Source organism: Haemaphysalis longicornis, unplaced genomic scaffold, assembly GCF_048455015.1.
Source record: "Haemaphysalis longicornis isolate Haplotype H1 unplaced genomic scaffold, Haemaphysalis longicornis Haplotype H1 scaffold_5, whole genome shotgun sequence".
Classification (NCBI taxonomy): Eukaryota; Metazoa; Arthropoda; class Arachnida; order Ixodida; family Ixodidae; genus Haemaphysalis; species Haemaphysalis longicornis.
Window position 1 is genome coordinate 151,175,148 of NW_027526385.1, and position 17,826 is coordinate 151,192,973.

General features: G+C 48.6%; 1 protein-coding gene across 1 annotated transcript in view; it reads left to right on the forward strand.

Annotated features, from left to right (window-relative positions):
* LOC144138743 (putative cytochrome P450 49a1) overlaps window positions 1-17,826 on the forward strand; it is a 77,885-nt gene that overhangs the window by 33,350 nt on the left and 26,709 nt on the right. Inside the window, exons 4-5 of the mRNA XM_077671159.1 lie at window positions 5,939-6,140; window positions 10,516-10,672. Of these exons, the coding sequence (XP_077527285.1) occupies window positions 5,939-6,140; window positions 10,516-10,672 (359 nt within the window). The remainder of the gene's footprint in view (window positions 1-5,938; window positions 6,141-10,515; window positions 10,673-17,826) is intronic.

Here is a 17,826-nt window from a genome sequence, read left to right on the forward strand (position 1 = left end):
TAAAGTTAGGCATTTCATATTTGCAGAAGTTTCGCAGTGGTAGTGTGTGTGTACAAAGTGTATGTTGTAAGAAGCCTTGAAGGAGACGTCGCTCTCTGATAGAGCAGGGAAGAGATACGCCGTTTCTTTGGCGAACGCGCAGCCAAGCAAACCTAGCCTCAGGTATGACAATGATCATGTACAGGTGAAGAAGATGATGAAGCATTACTGAAAAGAATTACAGGTCATGATGACTACATACAAGATTGAAATAAGTGAAATATTGTGCCGCGGAGAACTACAGTGCTTAACCTAATTGACACCCCCCCCCTCGGAGAAGGCGTCCGCCCGGCCGCTGGCGTTTACGAAGTGCGGGAGTGCAACTGTTTGATACGAGAGACATGAACAACTTCGGTACTACGACAGCGACGGTTCGTGCTGGGAGAAACAGGGGTGACCCGATGGTTGACTGGCGACGTCTGTTCCAGAACTGTATATGGGCCAATGAATCGCTGAAAAAAACTTTTCGCATAGCCCGGGCACACGACCGGGAGTGCAGAGTAGAACCCGGTCTCCTGGGCGGAACTGGATCCACCGGTGGGGGGGCGTCGTACTGGTGCTTGCGGTCCTGCTGGCAGGCTTGCGTGTTTTCACGGGCAATGCGGCGGCAGTGGTGAAGGCGGGAGATGGATTCGTCACTCCCGGGGACACATCCCGTCGCAGGTGCCGAGAACAAACAAGTGTTTATTACGAAGGAGGGTTCACGGCCATAAACAAGGAAAAACGGGGCTTAGCCAGTGGTTCGTTGGCGTACAGTACTTTAGGCAACCGTAATGAATGGAAGGGTGGCATCCCAGTTTGTATGGCCTGGTCCGATATACATGGAGATCATATTTGAAAGTGTACGATGGAAGCGTCCCGTGAGGCCATTTGTTTGGCGTTGGTGTAAGGACGTCATTTTGTGGATGGCGTTTGATGCACAAAGCAGGTCTGAAATTACGCTCGAGAGGAATGCCTTTCCGCGGTCACTTAGTAAAACCCGGGGGGAGGGGGAGCATAGCGTAAGATCACGCTTTGCAAGATGAATTCGGCGACTTTTTGGGAGCAGCCAGATCGAACAGGGGTGGTCTCTGCATAACGCATCAAATGGTCGACCGCTGTCACGATCCAACGGTAGCCGGAGGAGGTGGATGGTAAAGGACCGTATAGGTCAATGCCCACCTCGTCAAAATGATCCGCTGGACAAGGAACGGGTTGTAGAAGTCCAACAGGCGCCGTTGTGGGGCGTTTGCGATGCTGTCACAATGCACAGGAGGTGACATACTTAGCGACGCACCTCGACATACCAGGTTAGGATATGCGGGCTCGGATCCTGTCAAACGTTTTAAGTGCGATGCACTTTATAAGCGACCCTGAATCCGCCGTCCGCATTGCTCCTCCTCCTCTCCCCTAGCAACGGCGCGAGGAGCGGAGAGGAGCGTCTGTAGCAACGGCGCAGCGACGTCACACCCCACGTGACCCGCGCGCGCTCCGCCTCCCGCGCCGTGGCTGCGCGCGCCCGCGCCGTGACGTCACACTCCCACGTGACCGCGCGCTGGCGCCTTTGCGTCTGCTCCCCCTCTCCTCGCGCCGTGACGTCACATGCTCTGCAGCTGGCGCGCCTCTCCCCCCGTTAGGTTTGCACTCACCCTCGGCGCGCGCCTCTCCCCTCGCCTGACAGCTCCCCCTCGCCGGTACTGCGCCTCTCAAGGCGATGGCAGAATTACTACGCCGTGTACTCTCGGCGCAAGAAATGCATTCGCACTTCCTCACGATTCCCTTCGGGGAGGTGGGGGCAATTTTTTTGAAAGCCGAGGTGGCCAGCAGCTGGGTCATCGTGGAAGGCTTCTAAAAGCTGTGGATGCAAAGCCCGAGGAGCTACAGGCACCCATTTTTCTCTAGCAGAGTGACCATTTACACGGCCTAGCACACCGTTGCGGAGCGTGTACTTTTCAAGCTGGTGGCGTAATCGGCTGTTAGGAAGCTGCGCCACCCCAGAAAACCGGTCTGTTATAGTCCGGCAGTGCGGGTCCGCCTGCTGAAGACACCAGTTGGGCGTATTCAACGGATGGCGCAGGGTCGACGGGAGCCAAGGATGTAGCTCGTGCGGCGGAGGAAACACCGCCAGTAGTGTTTGAAGTCGACCTGAGGGGACAACGTGACAAGGCATCCGCATCAAGGTGTTTTTTGCCGGATTTGTACTGTACAGTGTAGTCGTACTGCTGTAATCGCAAAACCCACCGCCACACCCGTCCGGAAGGCTCCTTCCGCGTCGATAACCAGCACAAGGCGTGATGATCGGTCACTACGGTGAAGGGGCGGCCGTATAAGTAGGGACGAAATTTTTTCACCGAGCAGACGACAGCCAGGCATTTTTGTTCAGCAATGGTGTAGCTCTTCTATGCGGAACTGAGATTGCGACTGGCATAGGCCACAACCCGCTCTAGGTTATCGCGCTGGAGAAGAACAGCACAAATTCCGTACCCGCTTGCAAGCGTATGTAATGAGGTTGGCCTGGTGTCTTCGAAATGGGTCAAAACAGGGTCAGACGTAAGCGCATCTTTTAAGGCTTGAAATGGTTTTTCGCAGTCTCCAGACCATACGAAAGGCGTGCCAGAATGAAGAAGCTGGTTTTAGCGGAGACGCGAGGGTGGCGAAGTTGCGCACAAAACGTCGGAAGTAGGAAGCGAGGCCAAGAAAACTGCGGAACGTCTTGTGTTGCTGCGGGCGTGGAAAGCTCATGACTGCGTTAATCTTCTCAGGGTCGGACCGGACACCTCTGCTGTTCACTTCTTGGCCAAGGACCTTGATGGTCGTGCTGACAAAATGACATTTTTTTTTGTGTTGAGGTGCAGGCCGGCGTTAACAAGACAGGTCATCTCTTCATCCAGCCGCTGCTGCTGAGAGAAAGTAGACGAGAAGACAACGATGTCATCCAGAGAGCACAAACAGGTTTTCCACTTCAAGCCACGTAGAACAGTGTCCATGAGTCGCACAAAGGTTGCGGGTGCGTTACACAACCCGAACGGCTTGACGTTAAACTCGTATAAGCCGTCGGGGGTACAGAATGCTCTTTTGTCCTTATCGGCCTCGTCCGTGGGTATCTGCCAATACCCTGAACGTAAATCCGGGCTTTGAAAAGATTCCGCTCCTTGCTAACAATCCAAAGCATCGTCAATCCGGGGCATCGGGTAGACATCTTTTCTGGTAATTTTGTTAAGGCTCGATAATCCACACAAAAGCGAACTGACCCATCCTTCTTTCTAGCTAATACAACAGGAGATGACCAGGCACTCGCGGAGGGACGAATCATGTATCGCTTAAGCATATCCGAGACATTCTCTCAAATTGTTTTTCGTTCAGACGCCGACACGAGGTACGACCGACGGCGTGTGATGTGAGGACTGTCTGTAGGCGGTGTGCTGCGGCAATGGTCTGGCCTAACGTTTTGGGGAAGGAGTCGAAAGACAATCGGTGCTGGTCCAATCCTGCAGTCCGCTCGCATCCAGCAGGACACCTCACCAGCCCACCAGCCGTTCCGACCAGGGCTTAGGCCGGCCAGCGATGGCGAGCCGAGCCGTGGTACCGTAGCTGGTGTCTGCTGCCGTGCGCGAGTTCCTCCGTTCCGACGGCGAGAAGGCGGGCAGCAAATTTTAAAACTGTTTATTGCATGGCTAAGTGAATAGCATAAAGTTACAGGAAACAAGGCAGCGACAAAAAGGCAAACACGAATTCTCAATTTGGCCGAGTAACACTCTAAAGCACTGCTTTTGAGGCACCGATGCTCGCGCATGCGAAAATTTAAGGAGAAAACCACAGCGGTCAAAGGTATGCCCTCGGCAAAACAGAGCGCTTTAATGGCCGGCAAACATAATATACACAAAACAACCACTTCCCGTGGAGAGGCGGGTTGCATGCTAGCCCACGCCTATGAACACAAGTGGAGGCGGTCTCCTGAGCCTGAGGGACTTAACTTATCCTCAATTACACCACGGAAGTACCCTCAAGAGCTTTGGTGAAACGGCTTTTCAACATTGACAACGATGTGTTGGCGAAAAAAAACAGGTTTGTCTGTCCGATACCAACATCGAGATGCAACTCTTGCTGAGTTCAGACAAAGGAATCTTCGAAGTTGCGAAAATGTGTTCTGGACATTTTTTTTGGCACTAATACTGTAATATTGCAGCGAACCATGCATGGGGTTTGATTATTTGTGTTTTGCTTTTACCGCCCGGCTGCGCCGGTCTGTGTTATCTCTGTGCCAAGGGAAGCGCGTGTTCCATTTTTTTCTTTCTGTGACGTATGTGTTATCTGTTCTGATAGGGAGAGCATTCCGATCTAGCGTGAACAGCCCGGAATAATCTTCGTGGATCTACAATGTTCTCGATGCGAATCGACGGTTCGAGAACCACGCGCGGCAAAAGACAAAAAACCTGCAGAGCAGACGCCGGGATATTCGATTCTGCTACGCTCGCCGACGCACGTCACTTTGTTGGCCGCTGCTTTGCCGCCTCTGTATTCTTTTGAGTTGTTAGGGGAGCACAAGTTCGCTCCAATAAACTTCTTTCTTTTTCAAAACAACTACGTCGTCCTTGGCTTCGTGACAATATTGAATCAACATTCATTAAACGCGAATGTATTGTTGCTTTCGATACAGTTTTTTGTGCAAGACTTTTATGTTCCTGCATGAGAGTAATTTTCTTTTTGAACAAACCCGGTATCCTGACTGCTCATTTGAAGACCCAAGTGAAAAGTGTCATGTCAGTTGCACTTGTTATAGACGAGCACAACAGTTGCACTTAGGCATGTCTGGAATATGTCCGCTGCTCCCAGAAAAAAAAATAGTCTAGGAGCGTTTCGTTGGATTCTTTTCATCTCCAGATAATCTGTCGTCGGCGGTGTTCGTGTTAGTATAATATACGGAGTTCGATGTGGCTGTTAGATTGCTCACGTTATTTCGCCTCAGGATTATCCGATACTATATTTTAATTTAAAAATCATATGTAACCTTAACGTAACGACACGTTCCAATGTTCGAAGTGTAACAGCAACGCGTTCCTTTCTCAATATAGGAACTTGTAACGGGAACTAGTTTCACAATTGCGATGTAGCGAGGAACGAGCTTTCGTTCCTATTTGAGAGGAATGTGTACAACACTGGCTAAATGTATCACCGCAGCCGTGATTGATACTACGTCGGAATGGCGATATCCCGTACCGAATTTGGTACAAGCCCGGCACTACTGGTGCGATGCACAACGTGTATTAAAACAGCGGATATGCCGTGGTCTACTCCTAAACCAGCATAAATGATATCACACCACCCATATTTACAGAATGAATGTGAACAATTGAGCTTCGGGAACCTTTGAGAGTACAAAAAAATACGTGTACGAAAATATTTAGCATTTCCGGTGCTCTAACACAGACATTGACAAAATTCGCGATTCTACCCTTAGGCCACTGAGACCGAACAGCGGAGCACTTTTAGAGGCTGGACGCGGGTTCGATTCCCGGCCGCGGCGGCCGCTTTTCTGATGGAGGAGAAAAGCAAAAATCCCCGTGTGCACGAGATTTCAGCGCACCTTAAAGATTCCCAGGAGGTCAAAAGTAATCCGGAGCCCTCCACTACGGCGCGCCTCAGCGCCTGCATTGCGTCGGCGCGTTAAAATCAATCAATCAATCAATCAATCAATCAATCAATCAATCAATCAATCAATCAATCAATCAATCAATCAATCAATCAATCAATCACTTTTAGCAGCTGCACAAACCTCACCTTCCCAATAAATAGGAGTGTTCGAACGGAGCCAGTAGATGGCGGATGGAGCATACAAACTGTGGTGGGCTTGTACCGATAGGAGAACGGAGTCTCGCGTCGGAATGACAGTCAACTGATGCGCTCGTTCTTTTGTCTCCAGCCGTGATGCTCGTTTCCCTGGACGAAAGACTGGGTCTGCTGGAGGAACCACTGAGGCCAGACTCGGAGGCTGCGCAGTTCATGGACGGTATTTACAGTATCTTCACGAACTTGGACAAGTTGGTGACAAGGTTTCCCTACTACCGATACTTCCCAACACCCACCATCAGGAGTTTCCAGCGCAGCGCGGACTACCTCGTGCCGTAAGCAGGATTGGATTCGGTTGTTTTGCGTAGAAAGCATTTGTGGTAATAGCATTAACGCCAAGGAACTGCTCGCTTCATGGTACTATGACTGCCGAATGCAAGTAACAATATGAGCGCAACTGGGCTCATAATGCCAGTAATATTATTAGCTGAGTATATAACGCCACACGCATTTGAGTGCTGCATTTACAGCACGTACCACTTGGAAATAGAAAAGGCCTGAATGCTGAATCCTTTGAAAACGACATATTACTAGGCATTTCCCTCGCTTTTGGTTGGTATCTGCTGTTATCTTAGTGAAACACCAGCAGAAAAGTGCAATCTGACTACCGGCGTGAAGTTTATCTTTCCGTGGATAAAGCTTTTTATTGATTTGGTGTTGACTCGAGCATGCATGTCGAGAGAGGGGAATATAATTACTTCCACTAATGAATGAGACGTTGAAAAGGGGAAAGGGGTGAAGAGTTTTCATGCACGAAGTGTAAGGGCACGGGATTAAGAATTGTGTCTATAGTTTGCTTGGATTGGGAACAGTAGCGGCGCCTCTGCTCTTTTAGTTCCTTTAGTACAGTCTCTGTCTGGTACAGTCTCAACCATCGAGCATAGGAAAGCGCTTCTCGGGCCAACTTATCAGCGGCGTCGTTTTCTCGCACACTTACGTGGGAGGTGTCGAACACCGGTTTAGCTTTAGAAACTAAATCTAACTACATCGCCTCTGTGTCCAATGACTCCATCAGATATTAAATCGTGGACTGTCCTGTGTATGCGATGGAGCGCTCAGCTTTATTTAAAAAACTTCAAAGGGGCGGCCCGCATTCCTCCTTCAACGACATACTATTCCCAAAAGGACACTGGATCGGTAGGACGGAGATCTTACGCCTTGTCCTGAACCTTTGGAGGACATTCACCTGTGTGACTTTCGGTGATTGGTTGCGAATATGCTTATAACGTGCCACTCGGGCGGAGCAATTGCCACTACGCTTCGCAAGACTAGGTTCCCCCACAAGGAACTCACTCACTCACTCACTCACTCACTCACTCACTCACTCACTCACTCACTCACTCACTCACTCACTCACTCACTCACTCACTCACTCACTCACTCACTCACTCACTCACTCACTCACTCACTCACTCACTCACTCACTCACTCACTCACTCACTCACTCACTCACTCACTCACTCACTCACTCACTCACTCACTCACTCACTCACTCACTCACTCACTCACTCACTCACTCACTCACTCACTCACTCACTCACTCACTCACTCACTCGTATCCGTAGTTATGGAAGCGGAGAAATAATGCAAATGCCCCTGAATGGAGCAGTACTTGTCCCTATAAGAAGAAAGGGTGGTCCACACTGTTGCGCGGCACCGGGATGACATCGACGAATCCCAACATTATGCTGCTAAGATTGGCATATGGTGTGAAATATTTACGCTTGGGTCTGCAAAAGGTCACACCCGTCCGCGGTTCATGTTTTTGCATACATTCCAGCGGAATACAAAGTTTGTCGTGTTCAGCTTTTAACCGTGTCACAGCATTTAAAAGATCCCTCCGTTGTTAGGCAGTAACGAGTGACTTCGGAAGTGTTTTGAAGGTGAGAAGCTCAAGGCAATCCCGGATGGGGCTGCTGCTGCTGATTTTGGGGTACTATAAGCCAGGGTACGTTGTCTTTCGGAGTTGAATAATTTTCTGAAAAAAAAATGGGCTGGGAATTTTCTACCGTATCTCTAACCAAACAGCACTTTTTTAGTAACAGCTTTTTATCCGCCTCTAACATCTTACATAAGCAGTAATGGAGAAATAGGGGATATTTGTTGCGTTAACAAAACTATTCACTCCCCTTTAAAGGTGCAGCAAAGCTCGAATGGTTGAAATTTCTTGGTCATCAGTGAGACCAAGAAAGATTGGCTTTAAAAACAGCGAGAAGCATATGTAGCGAATATTGAAAGTACCACGTTTTTGTAAACATAATTGTTTATTGCTCGCGCACACAAATTGTCTGCAACAAGGTACATCTGAGATGCATATAATAAACCTTTCAACTCGACAACACAGTTGCAAGCTTTATTCCAAAGTAGGATATGCTTGGTCCCTTTTGAAACGGGCGCACCCTGATCTTATAATTCAAATGTGAAGTTCTCGTTCAAAGGCTTTTTCTTCTAAAAGCATCGTGAACTCATGTTGAAATGTTTGACAATACGAGGCTACACCGCAACTGGTCTCTCTCACCACATTCCTAATCACTTCTTTAAGCTTCCGCTCTTGACATGGCACTTCTTCAAAAGAAGTGATCTTCCGCTCGTGTCACCGCAGTGTAATGTTTCACGTTACAAATGGTCATCATGATTCATTTAGTTGCATTTTACGCTCTTGATTATACGTGGAAATCATTAACGAGGCCGTAAATACAATAAACAAGTTTGGGTTATTAAAAATGGCTGCTTGTCACGGTAACAGTGATACCAACTTTTCCTCAGTCTTCAAAGAAATAGCCAAAATAATAAAGAGACATATTACCATGGCAGTAGTGCCATTGTCACCCCGGAAGCCCTGGCTGCGAGCTATGAATTAAGAACGGGAGTTCAAGTGATCAAATGGGGAGCTGGGTGTGTAGACGAAGTGGTTCAATGCTGGGTGTAGTGGAGCAGCTAATTGCGGACAAGGGTTTTCCCTATAAATAAATAATATTTTCCCTCAACTTTTATTTCCACCCTTACAATATCAAGCAGTCACGACTCAGAATATTGCTTGTGTGATTGGTGGCCACCGAGAAATTCCACCCGAAAAACAGGATTAGGTCATTGCAGAGGGCCCTCTAGGTACGTTTGGTCGTATAACTTGAGTGCTAATGTACAGTTGGCACACTTATAATAATGTTTAAATCCTGACCCCCATCACGTCCCTCCTGCATACATACCATCGATAAAGCGGGTTGTTTAAAAGTTTCTCAATATTTATGGCGTTTTCAATAGCGAAGCTGTTCAGCAATTCGTTGATTCCGACTTCTCACAATACTGAGTAAAGTGGTATAAAGAAAATAAATCACCGGCACCGGCAGGATTCGAACCTGTATATGGTACATCAACAGAGATACAGCCAGTCGTCTTACCCACTTGGCTATGACCTTGTTTTTTTTCCCCACAATGTATTCGTTGCACTACATATCAATGTAGGAAACCATTTTTTCAACAAATATTTACAAATATGTTCACATATAGATGAATTGATTGCAAGATAAAAAACATAACTAAACACAATGAACAATTACGTGCACTTGGTTTGAAACGGGGGAAACAGTGAACAACTAATAAGGAGGAGGTACCAGTCAGGGCGATAACCATTTTGGGCATAGATGTCTCTAAGATTAATGATCATTTGGCAGAAGTGTGATCTGGAAGAAACCATAGGCTCAGCGTGCGTATCCAGCATTCGAGTTTTCAATAAACTATGCAGCGCGATTACAAAAAACAATCATATGGCACATCACCGTCTGTGGGTGATATGAGATCGCGCATACCACGTAGAGTCAATCCAAAGTTCTTATTAAGAGTTCTTTGGAGGACATCCCGAAATAGTATCGCATCCTTACAATTTAGGAAGCAGAGCTCAGTAGTTTCCGGTACATCGCAAAGGCGACACTTCACAGAAGACACAAAAATGTTCCGATTGTGTAGCCACGTCATAACAGGCAAATGAAGTTTCGCTGTGCAGTTTGAAGAAGGACGTTTTTGTTGGGTGAGGGAGCGGCATTTTACGAACACGTAAGAACACATCTTGTCCAGAAAAGTTAGAATAAACAGTTCTATTCAGTGGTGCAGAGTTTGTAGCGGAGGTTCAAACGTCTTACTCATTCGGATGTGACAGCGAGGAGAGGAATAACGCCACCTGTTCGACACAGAACACGTCATAGGGTATACGTGGTAAATGCGGGCACGTACTTCAAGTATTCACGTTTCGTTCGTTTTTTCGGCTTCTTCGATTTGCGCCTTCTTCGCCGTTATAGCAATAAACATGGAGTAAAGGTCGTTGCGGCAGCGGAGAAGAAGCAAATCAGCTGCAATCGTGGGCTTAAACTATCGTTATGGTCGGAAGGGTTGCGTACAGCTTCACTACCTTCAAGTCTTACGCGTTAGTGTCAGCTCCCTTCATTTTTTGTAAGGTTAAAAAAGAAGACTTTCGTGGTTCGAACGGAGCTGAGTGAGTTACCAATCCCTAATTCTTTTAAACTTAGCCAGGTCGCATATTGTCTTCATAGCCCTTTAGAGAAGCAGCAAGATTAAGCTTAAATGTCAGCCCAGCCGGCTTTTTAATCGTCCTCGCTGCTCTGGTGAATTTGCACGTTTCTTCGCGCGTCCCCGCAGGAAGTTGTTTCACATAATGAAAGAAGCGGCCGAGGCCACGCGGGACAAACAAGGCCAGCACTGCACCATCCTGAGCCACCTTCACAACGTGGACAAGGTCGACTTCAAGGAGGTGTTCACCTTCCTTCACGACTTCGTGGTCGGTGGCAGTGACACGGTGAGCGAAAGCTTGCGTGTCAAGTGGACGTACCTTTTAACCGAAATCGCAAGCTGCGAATTATCAAGCAGCAGAAAAATTATTAAACACAGTGTTTCGTTATGAGCGCTTCACCGCGTAATTCTATGTTCGGGCCGGTTACCGCAACGCTTCCCGGTGTAAAGGCAGACTGAAAAGTCGGGAGGGGATGTCCACTTGTCCCGGTTGTCAGTGCATATTTTCAACCGGCGAGATAAACGCAGTATTTTGCTTAGGTAGAACCAACTTTTAGACACAGTGAACGAACTTCTATTGCCTGAGCGAAGTGCCTGATCGTCACGGCGGAGGTTGCATACATAATGATGCAAGTACAATATTTGTAAACTTGGCGCATTACTACTGTTCTTCTTAAACGTTGGTTGCCCGTGTTTCCGCAAAGGAGAAGATTCGAGTATTCTGCATGACGCAGTAGGAATGAAAACGGCGGCGCATGCCTAGAGACACCAGTCCTATTTTTAAGGCTGAAACTATTCAGGGATCTGAAGGCGGCACTCAAAGTGGCGATTCTCGGGTGTGTTGCCAGAGACGAGGTTTGCGCGTGCTCGCCGACGGGAGCCACGCAGAGGGGTGGAGAAGAAAAACCTGCATGTTTTGTCGATGCATCCGTCAATGCGACTTACGTGTCGGAGGTCCAGTCGGCCGCGAAGCAGGAGCGTCACCAGCTCAAGACACCTTACAAGCGTCGTGCTACCAAACCACCCGTCAATGCGGTGCTCGCTTCGAAGGTATACCTTAATGCCCGGCCTATGTGGTGCAAATTTCGCCAGCGAATTCGTAGCTGCGGCGACACTCGCGCGGCAAAACGATGTATTCTCGATGCGATAGAAAATTGCAACATATGTGGAACAGTCGAACGGCTCCTGTAAGCCTCGCCTTGGCATTTGGAAATTTGTCGCAGCAGTGAAAATAGGACCAAATAGATCGTTTTGCCACCCGAGCGACACCGCAACGGCGAATCCGCAGGCGAAATTTGCACCATGCAGAGCGTGGTTAACACGGCTGCCAGGATACCAGCCGACAGGGGCGTGGCAGACAGAAGGAACACGGTGTATCGGGCAACCGAGACCGTCGCTACACGTGCCGCTCGCTTGGAAGGTGTTCGCTTAGTGGAACTTGGTGGTTCAGCGGAGCTGTATGTGTTGCCTTGCCACAGTCTTTAAAGCCAAGCTTTACTACCTTCGTCCAGCGGTTTCGCAGAGGATGAGCAAGTTAACCTTTTGACCGGAGACACACCCCCCGTGACACACCCCTCGGAGAGCATCGCGGGATTCGCCGGTTCCGCTGTCGGCGCTGTGCACAAGGCCCCGTTTTCAGTCGCTGTGCTCACGTACTTGCGGCGGCCGCGACGGGAGTGGCCGCTCAGCTGATCGGCAGCCTCCCACGCATGCGCCGCTCGGTCGTATCGGACTGTGCGACTCATCTTGCGCCGCGTTCATTATGAAAAAATTACACCATCTTCCCGTAGGGAAACCCTGAGTAGTATGCGAAGCAGCCATGGGGTCGACTGAAGTTCCCATTAGTTTTCAGTTCGTCGTTTCCGGTGACGTTCAGCTTCGCGTGCCTTCGTTGTATCAGTAGCTTCTTGCCGTAGTTTGAATGAGTGAAGGGCATAAGGCGCGTTCGTAGCACATGCTCCCGTCACGGTTTGTAGCGCAGTGGGAAGAGAGCCACGTACCTCCCGTTGCGGCCAGAGAGTCGTGGGATCGAAACCGGGCGCCGCCTAACTATTTCTTTTTATAGTGGACTGCGCTGACGTCAGGCCAAACTCTGACGGGGCTGAAGAGACGCGCATGCGCAGTAGAGTGCGGACGGCGGACAACGACAACGAGGGAGGGAGGGACACAGCCCCGAGCATGAGATGCTTCGCATCTAAAAGGAACGCCGCGTTCGCCGAGAATGAAAGCGAGGCCTAGCCTCCTTCCATAAGTGTTGCACGGGACCAATCGGTTTTGAGTCGTGGCCGGCAATACAGCTACATCAAAGGTTATCAAGCGAAACCAAGACTCAAAACGACTAAGCCACGCTTTTGCTTTGCATATCCAAGGTTAGCTGAGCAAAGCCACGACCATTTTTTTATGTTCGTGGCTCAAAATCCCTAGCACCCTGTATGACGAGGCAAGCACGGCAGTAAGGCTCAAAGCTTTACGATGGGTCGATCGGCTACGGGACGTGCATTGTCGGGTATTCAAGGTGGAATAAGATATAAGATAGATTAGGCTGAGTTCGGCTTAAGGTGGATTAAGGTGAAATGCTAGTTTAAGATGGATAGATGGCTTAAGGTACATTAGGAAGATTAAGTAGATCATAATAGATTGAGATGGATCAATTTTGATTAACGTATGTTAAGGAGTATTGATATTACTTATGGCAGCTTAAGGCAGACGAATGTAGGCTGAGTTACCTTAACGTGAATTAAGTAGATAAGGGTGAATGGATATTGAATAATATTAGTTGGATTAGGACGTATTGAGGAAAATTAAGTATATTAAGGAGAATTAGGATACATTAGGGTAAATTAAGATGGGCTAGGATGTTTTAGGCAAGATTGAGATAGATGAAAGTGAATTGAGAAATATCACACATTGAGGTTAATTCGGAGGAGTTAAAAGAAATAACGTTGGTTAAGGTAAGGTATTAGTGCTGGAATAAAATTACGATAAAATCAAGGTAGATTAAACTAAGATAAGTGTGCTTAAGGTTGTTTAAGAAGAATGAGATTACAATATTCTTCCAACGCTGTGCCGTTTTCATTCACGAAAATTTCAGTTGTTTTAATGGGAAAGCCCCATTGTGCGAATAATCGGGGTTGATGTTCTAAAGAAAGTGGCTAAAGGGGTGTTCTAAATAAAGAAAGGGTGAATAAAGTAGGACATTTGAGTTCATATGGACACCGATACCGGGTGCCCAGAGTAGGAGCCAGAAGTGCTACCACCGCGCTACGTCAGCACACTCCCAGCGGCAGACCAAAGGGTTAGCCTAGCACGTACGGTGTTGACGTCATCTCGTATGAGAGGGGAAGTGAAGCACGTGAACTGAGAACAGGTGCGCCAGTCACGCAGAAATCCTGTGTGGGAAAGCTATGGGCGAAGGGATGCCGAAACGAAGTGGAAAAAACAGTCGTAAATTTTTCAGTAAAGACGTCTTTGATACGTACAGGCGCCGTCATAAGTAATTGGAGCACGGGTGCTGTGGCCGAACCACGTAGGAGCGCCGTGTAGCTGCACCGGCGGTAAACGAAAGGACGAGAACACGCATGCGTGCCTGACGACGGCGATAGCCCACCTACACATATCAAACCACTTCTTTTAAACTGGCGTCGAGGATTCTTCGCAGCATACTGGTCTCGGCGATGGCGCTGATAGCAGAGGCACATCTGACAACGTCTCTGGCACATTTCCAGCGCACGCGAGCTGCCGGAGAAGTGGCGCTCTCACAGGGATCTGCAGGGACAGTTTTTTTTCTTGAAATATTTTTGGGTGTGTATGCTATCGCCGCCATCACCGAGACCAGTATGCTGCGAAGAATTCCCGAAGCCAGGTATAGGTGGGCTATCACCATCACCAGGCGAGCATACGTGTTCTCGTCCTTTCGTTTGCCGCCGGTGCAGCTACACGGCGCTCCTATGCGGTTCGGCCACTGCTCCCGTGATCCAGTTACTTATGACGGCACCTGTACTGCAGGGGAAGCCACAGCAATTGCACTTTCAATACACGTCGGCAGAATGAAATTCCCCGAGGAAGTTTGAAGGCAAAAGCCTTAAGTGTCCCGATTCCTGCCGAAATAGCGCCGTTGTTGTTGTTGTTCGGGGAAGGAAATGGCCACCGCTCTACAGAGTAAATAAACAACAACAACAAAAAAAAAACACATCCAGGATACGGTGGGACTTCAGTACGGGTCTTCACAGGAACAACTCGAACTTTACCGACTGTGCTATCCCAAAACTGTTTTTTTATTACATGATAATCATACGATTTTTATGCCCCCTATGCAACGTATGCACCAAAACCAGTCAACATTCATCCACTGTATGAGAAGGGGAACACGTCCAAGATTCAAAGAAGAAGTCCGGAGGTCACACATACGCATCAAGAAGGTAGAGCCACTGTAGAGCCGCACTTTGGTTAGCATACACGCTTCGTAACCGCCCACATTGTTCCTGAACAAGCGACGTCTTTGAACGAGGAGGGTCTGCATCACGAGCCATCACAAGGCACATCCAAAACAGCCCCACAGGGAGGAAGAGGTCGTATGGAACGGCACTAGAACTCCACAGGAAGAAAGTAAACAAAATTGGGGGTGATGTCTATGTCTTTCTCCAGTGTGCGTTGTAGACCGTCCCGGAACAAAATTGCGCCTCTATGCAGCACAAAGCAATGGTCAATAGTTTCAAACTATTACACAACGGCAGTTCACAGGCCATGGTACGACAAATACATTAGGATGTAGCCATGTTCAAACAGGAAAGGTTGGTGTATGCAATTTAAAGAAGAATGTCTTCGCAGCCGGCTGAATGCACATACGTCTGTCACGTGATAAAATAGTCTCATAACTAACATTGAAGTATGAATGACATATGGCATGGCTGACATATGGCATAGATACACCTAGGGAACAGGTTCTCCTGTAATACATGGTTTATCTGCTTCCTGGAGAGGTCGAAAAGTACTCCAGTGATTATCATACTTTCAAAATGCTGGACGACTTCATTGCTTTCTTTAAATGCCTCCAAAAAACCTCAACCGCCATTTTTCTCATAAGAGTAAGTGAACACGACAAATGCGCACAATACCGAAGTTGAAACAGTACTCGTACGAACGGGGGTCCATATTTCTAAAAGAGAAGAAAGTGGGAAACCAGTTGCTATACAAAAATTAGGACAAGTCCAATACCTCCAGATTCTAAGTGAAGGAACCGATTATTCCTGCACATCGACTCGAAGCGTGAACTCCATTCATAGATAGCGAGTACCCTATGAACGGTCTGGACTTGCACGACGTAGGCAAGCTTTACAAAAGGAAAAAAAAAGTTGAACTCTTGAGCACGGTCAAATATAGACAGTTCTCTTCCCGTTCAAGATTGCGTCTCACTCTTGATTCCCGAAAGCGCTGGCTTCCAGTGAGAACATCAACTGTTAGTTATGTGGCTACAATTAGCTCCAAGTCCTGGAGTTCTACACAACACTACGTAATTCATCAAAAAACAAAAACAAAACAGGGCCGAGTACCCACATGCCTAGCCGATGTCCTTTTGACTTTTTGAGATTTAGGTCAGTGCCAGACACTTCACAAAACTTTGTGGTTAACCTGAGCGTTTTAAAAACACTTTTTTTTGTTGTTGCAAAAGTAGGCAATGTCGTCCGCGTGAGCTAGAAGCTTGATCTCCCACTGCACCAGTGAGAAAACAGTTGACACTTGTATTCTTAAATACACTATAACTTTGGTGCGGGGTATCTTCCGCGATGACATACCGTGGCTCCACCTACGAATGACGTCACTTATAGCATGCCGGGTTATGTTGCCGTCTTCTAGAAATGTTCCTTTTTGTGTGGTCACCGTGTGCTCTCTTCGCTGTTTTGATACAAACTATACAAAAAAGAGGTTTACTGACTAACAATCCGGGCAAGCAAACAACAATTCGCTTATTCCTGGCGACACCACCGCATCTAGGTAGTGGCCACAATCGTGACCCACAGCTCATAGAGCCAGCCAACGCCACAGAGGACGATGGAAGTGATGCCTAGAAAAATACGCTGTTAATTCATTATAAAAGACGAGCGACGTGACCTGTACCAGACGGTGTGGGCAACTATACAAGTCAAGGGAACCCGAAGGCAACACGCTCGCGCTCCACGACTTTTAGAAGAGGGTCTCCCCAACAGATCGCTGCCGGGTTGAGTAACAGTGACGTGGAAACTTAAACTTAGCGTCACCGCACTTGTTTTATCGCCGCTATTGTTGCAATTCCGAATGGCGCCCCCTAAAACAACTTTTCACGGCGCTATCAACCCCTTTCTCACATGGGGAACTTTGTGTCCGCGGTGATTGCCGATGCTGCCAGTGTAGCGATCGGTGATCAAGATACCTACCACGGCTTTCTCGCTTGATGATGATGATGATCATTGTGGTCAGGAACCATTTCTATCGGGTGGACACTGAAGTGTCCAAGCAGGGTAAAAGAATTAACAAAATATGACAAACAAAAGTAAGAAGGCGTCACCAACGAGAAGACTGAAGGTAGCACTTGTCCTGCGGTCTTGTGTGTATGGTACACAGCATGTGTAAGTACGTCCACTACACTGTCATCACTTACTGCCGTTCACTCATGGGTTCACTGCAGCTTCGCCGCAGCCGCACCGTGCCAAACCTATCGTTGCCAGAGTTGCAGTCACTCTTTCGTCGTGCGTACACCTGTGGCGTTGTCAATGTCACCCTCGAAACCTACCGCAGTGTCGTACAGTGGCGTTGACTCTGGCGGGTGGGAACAGCTTGTGGCAGTGCAGCACCAGGTGCTTGATGCTTTCTTCATGTTCACCGCATGCCCTGCACTTTGCGGCTTGTACTTCCCGCGCTTTGTCGTAGCGCCGGCAGTACAGCATCATGGGCAGTGCCCCCGCACGGGCCTCGAAGAGGAGAGCGCTGCCGCTGCTGTTGTCGTAGACACACATACGGCCCATTTCTTGCCTGCGGCAGCAGTATAGTTCCAAAGTGGCCTTTTGGTGCATCGCGGTCCGCAAGTGAGTGTTCTCCTCCCCTTTCACGCTGGCGCGCACCTTCTCGGTGATCTTATGCGGCTAGCCCACCTCGATCGGGCTGGTAGGGAAGCCAAATTATCGACGGAGGTGGTAGATGCGGTTGGCGCGCTGTGTGCGCACACCCTTGGGTCCCATGCAGCAGAACAGTCGCCGCGCCAAGCGTACGTCGTTCGTAATTTGGAGTCGCTCCTCGAACGCAATGTCGCTGGTGCTCTCACAAGCCTCGCACGTTGACCATCCCAGGTCAGCCTGCATGGCCTGCACAGCCGCTCGGCCATGGCAGCCCAAGACAAGGCGGCCCACCTCTCGCTGACCACGCTCAAGCCACCCCCGTGTTGGCGCCGACACACACCACGGCGCTCGC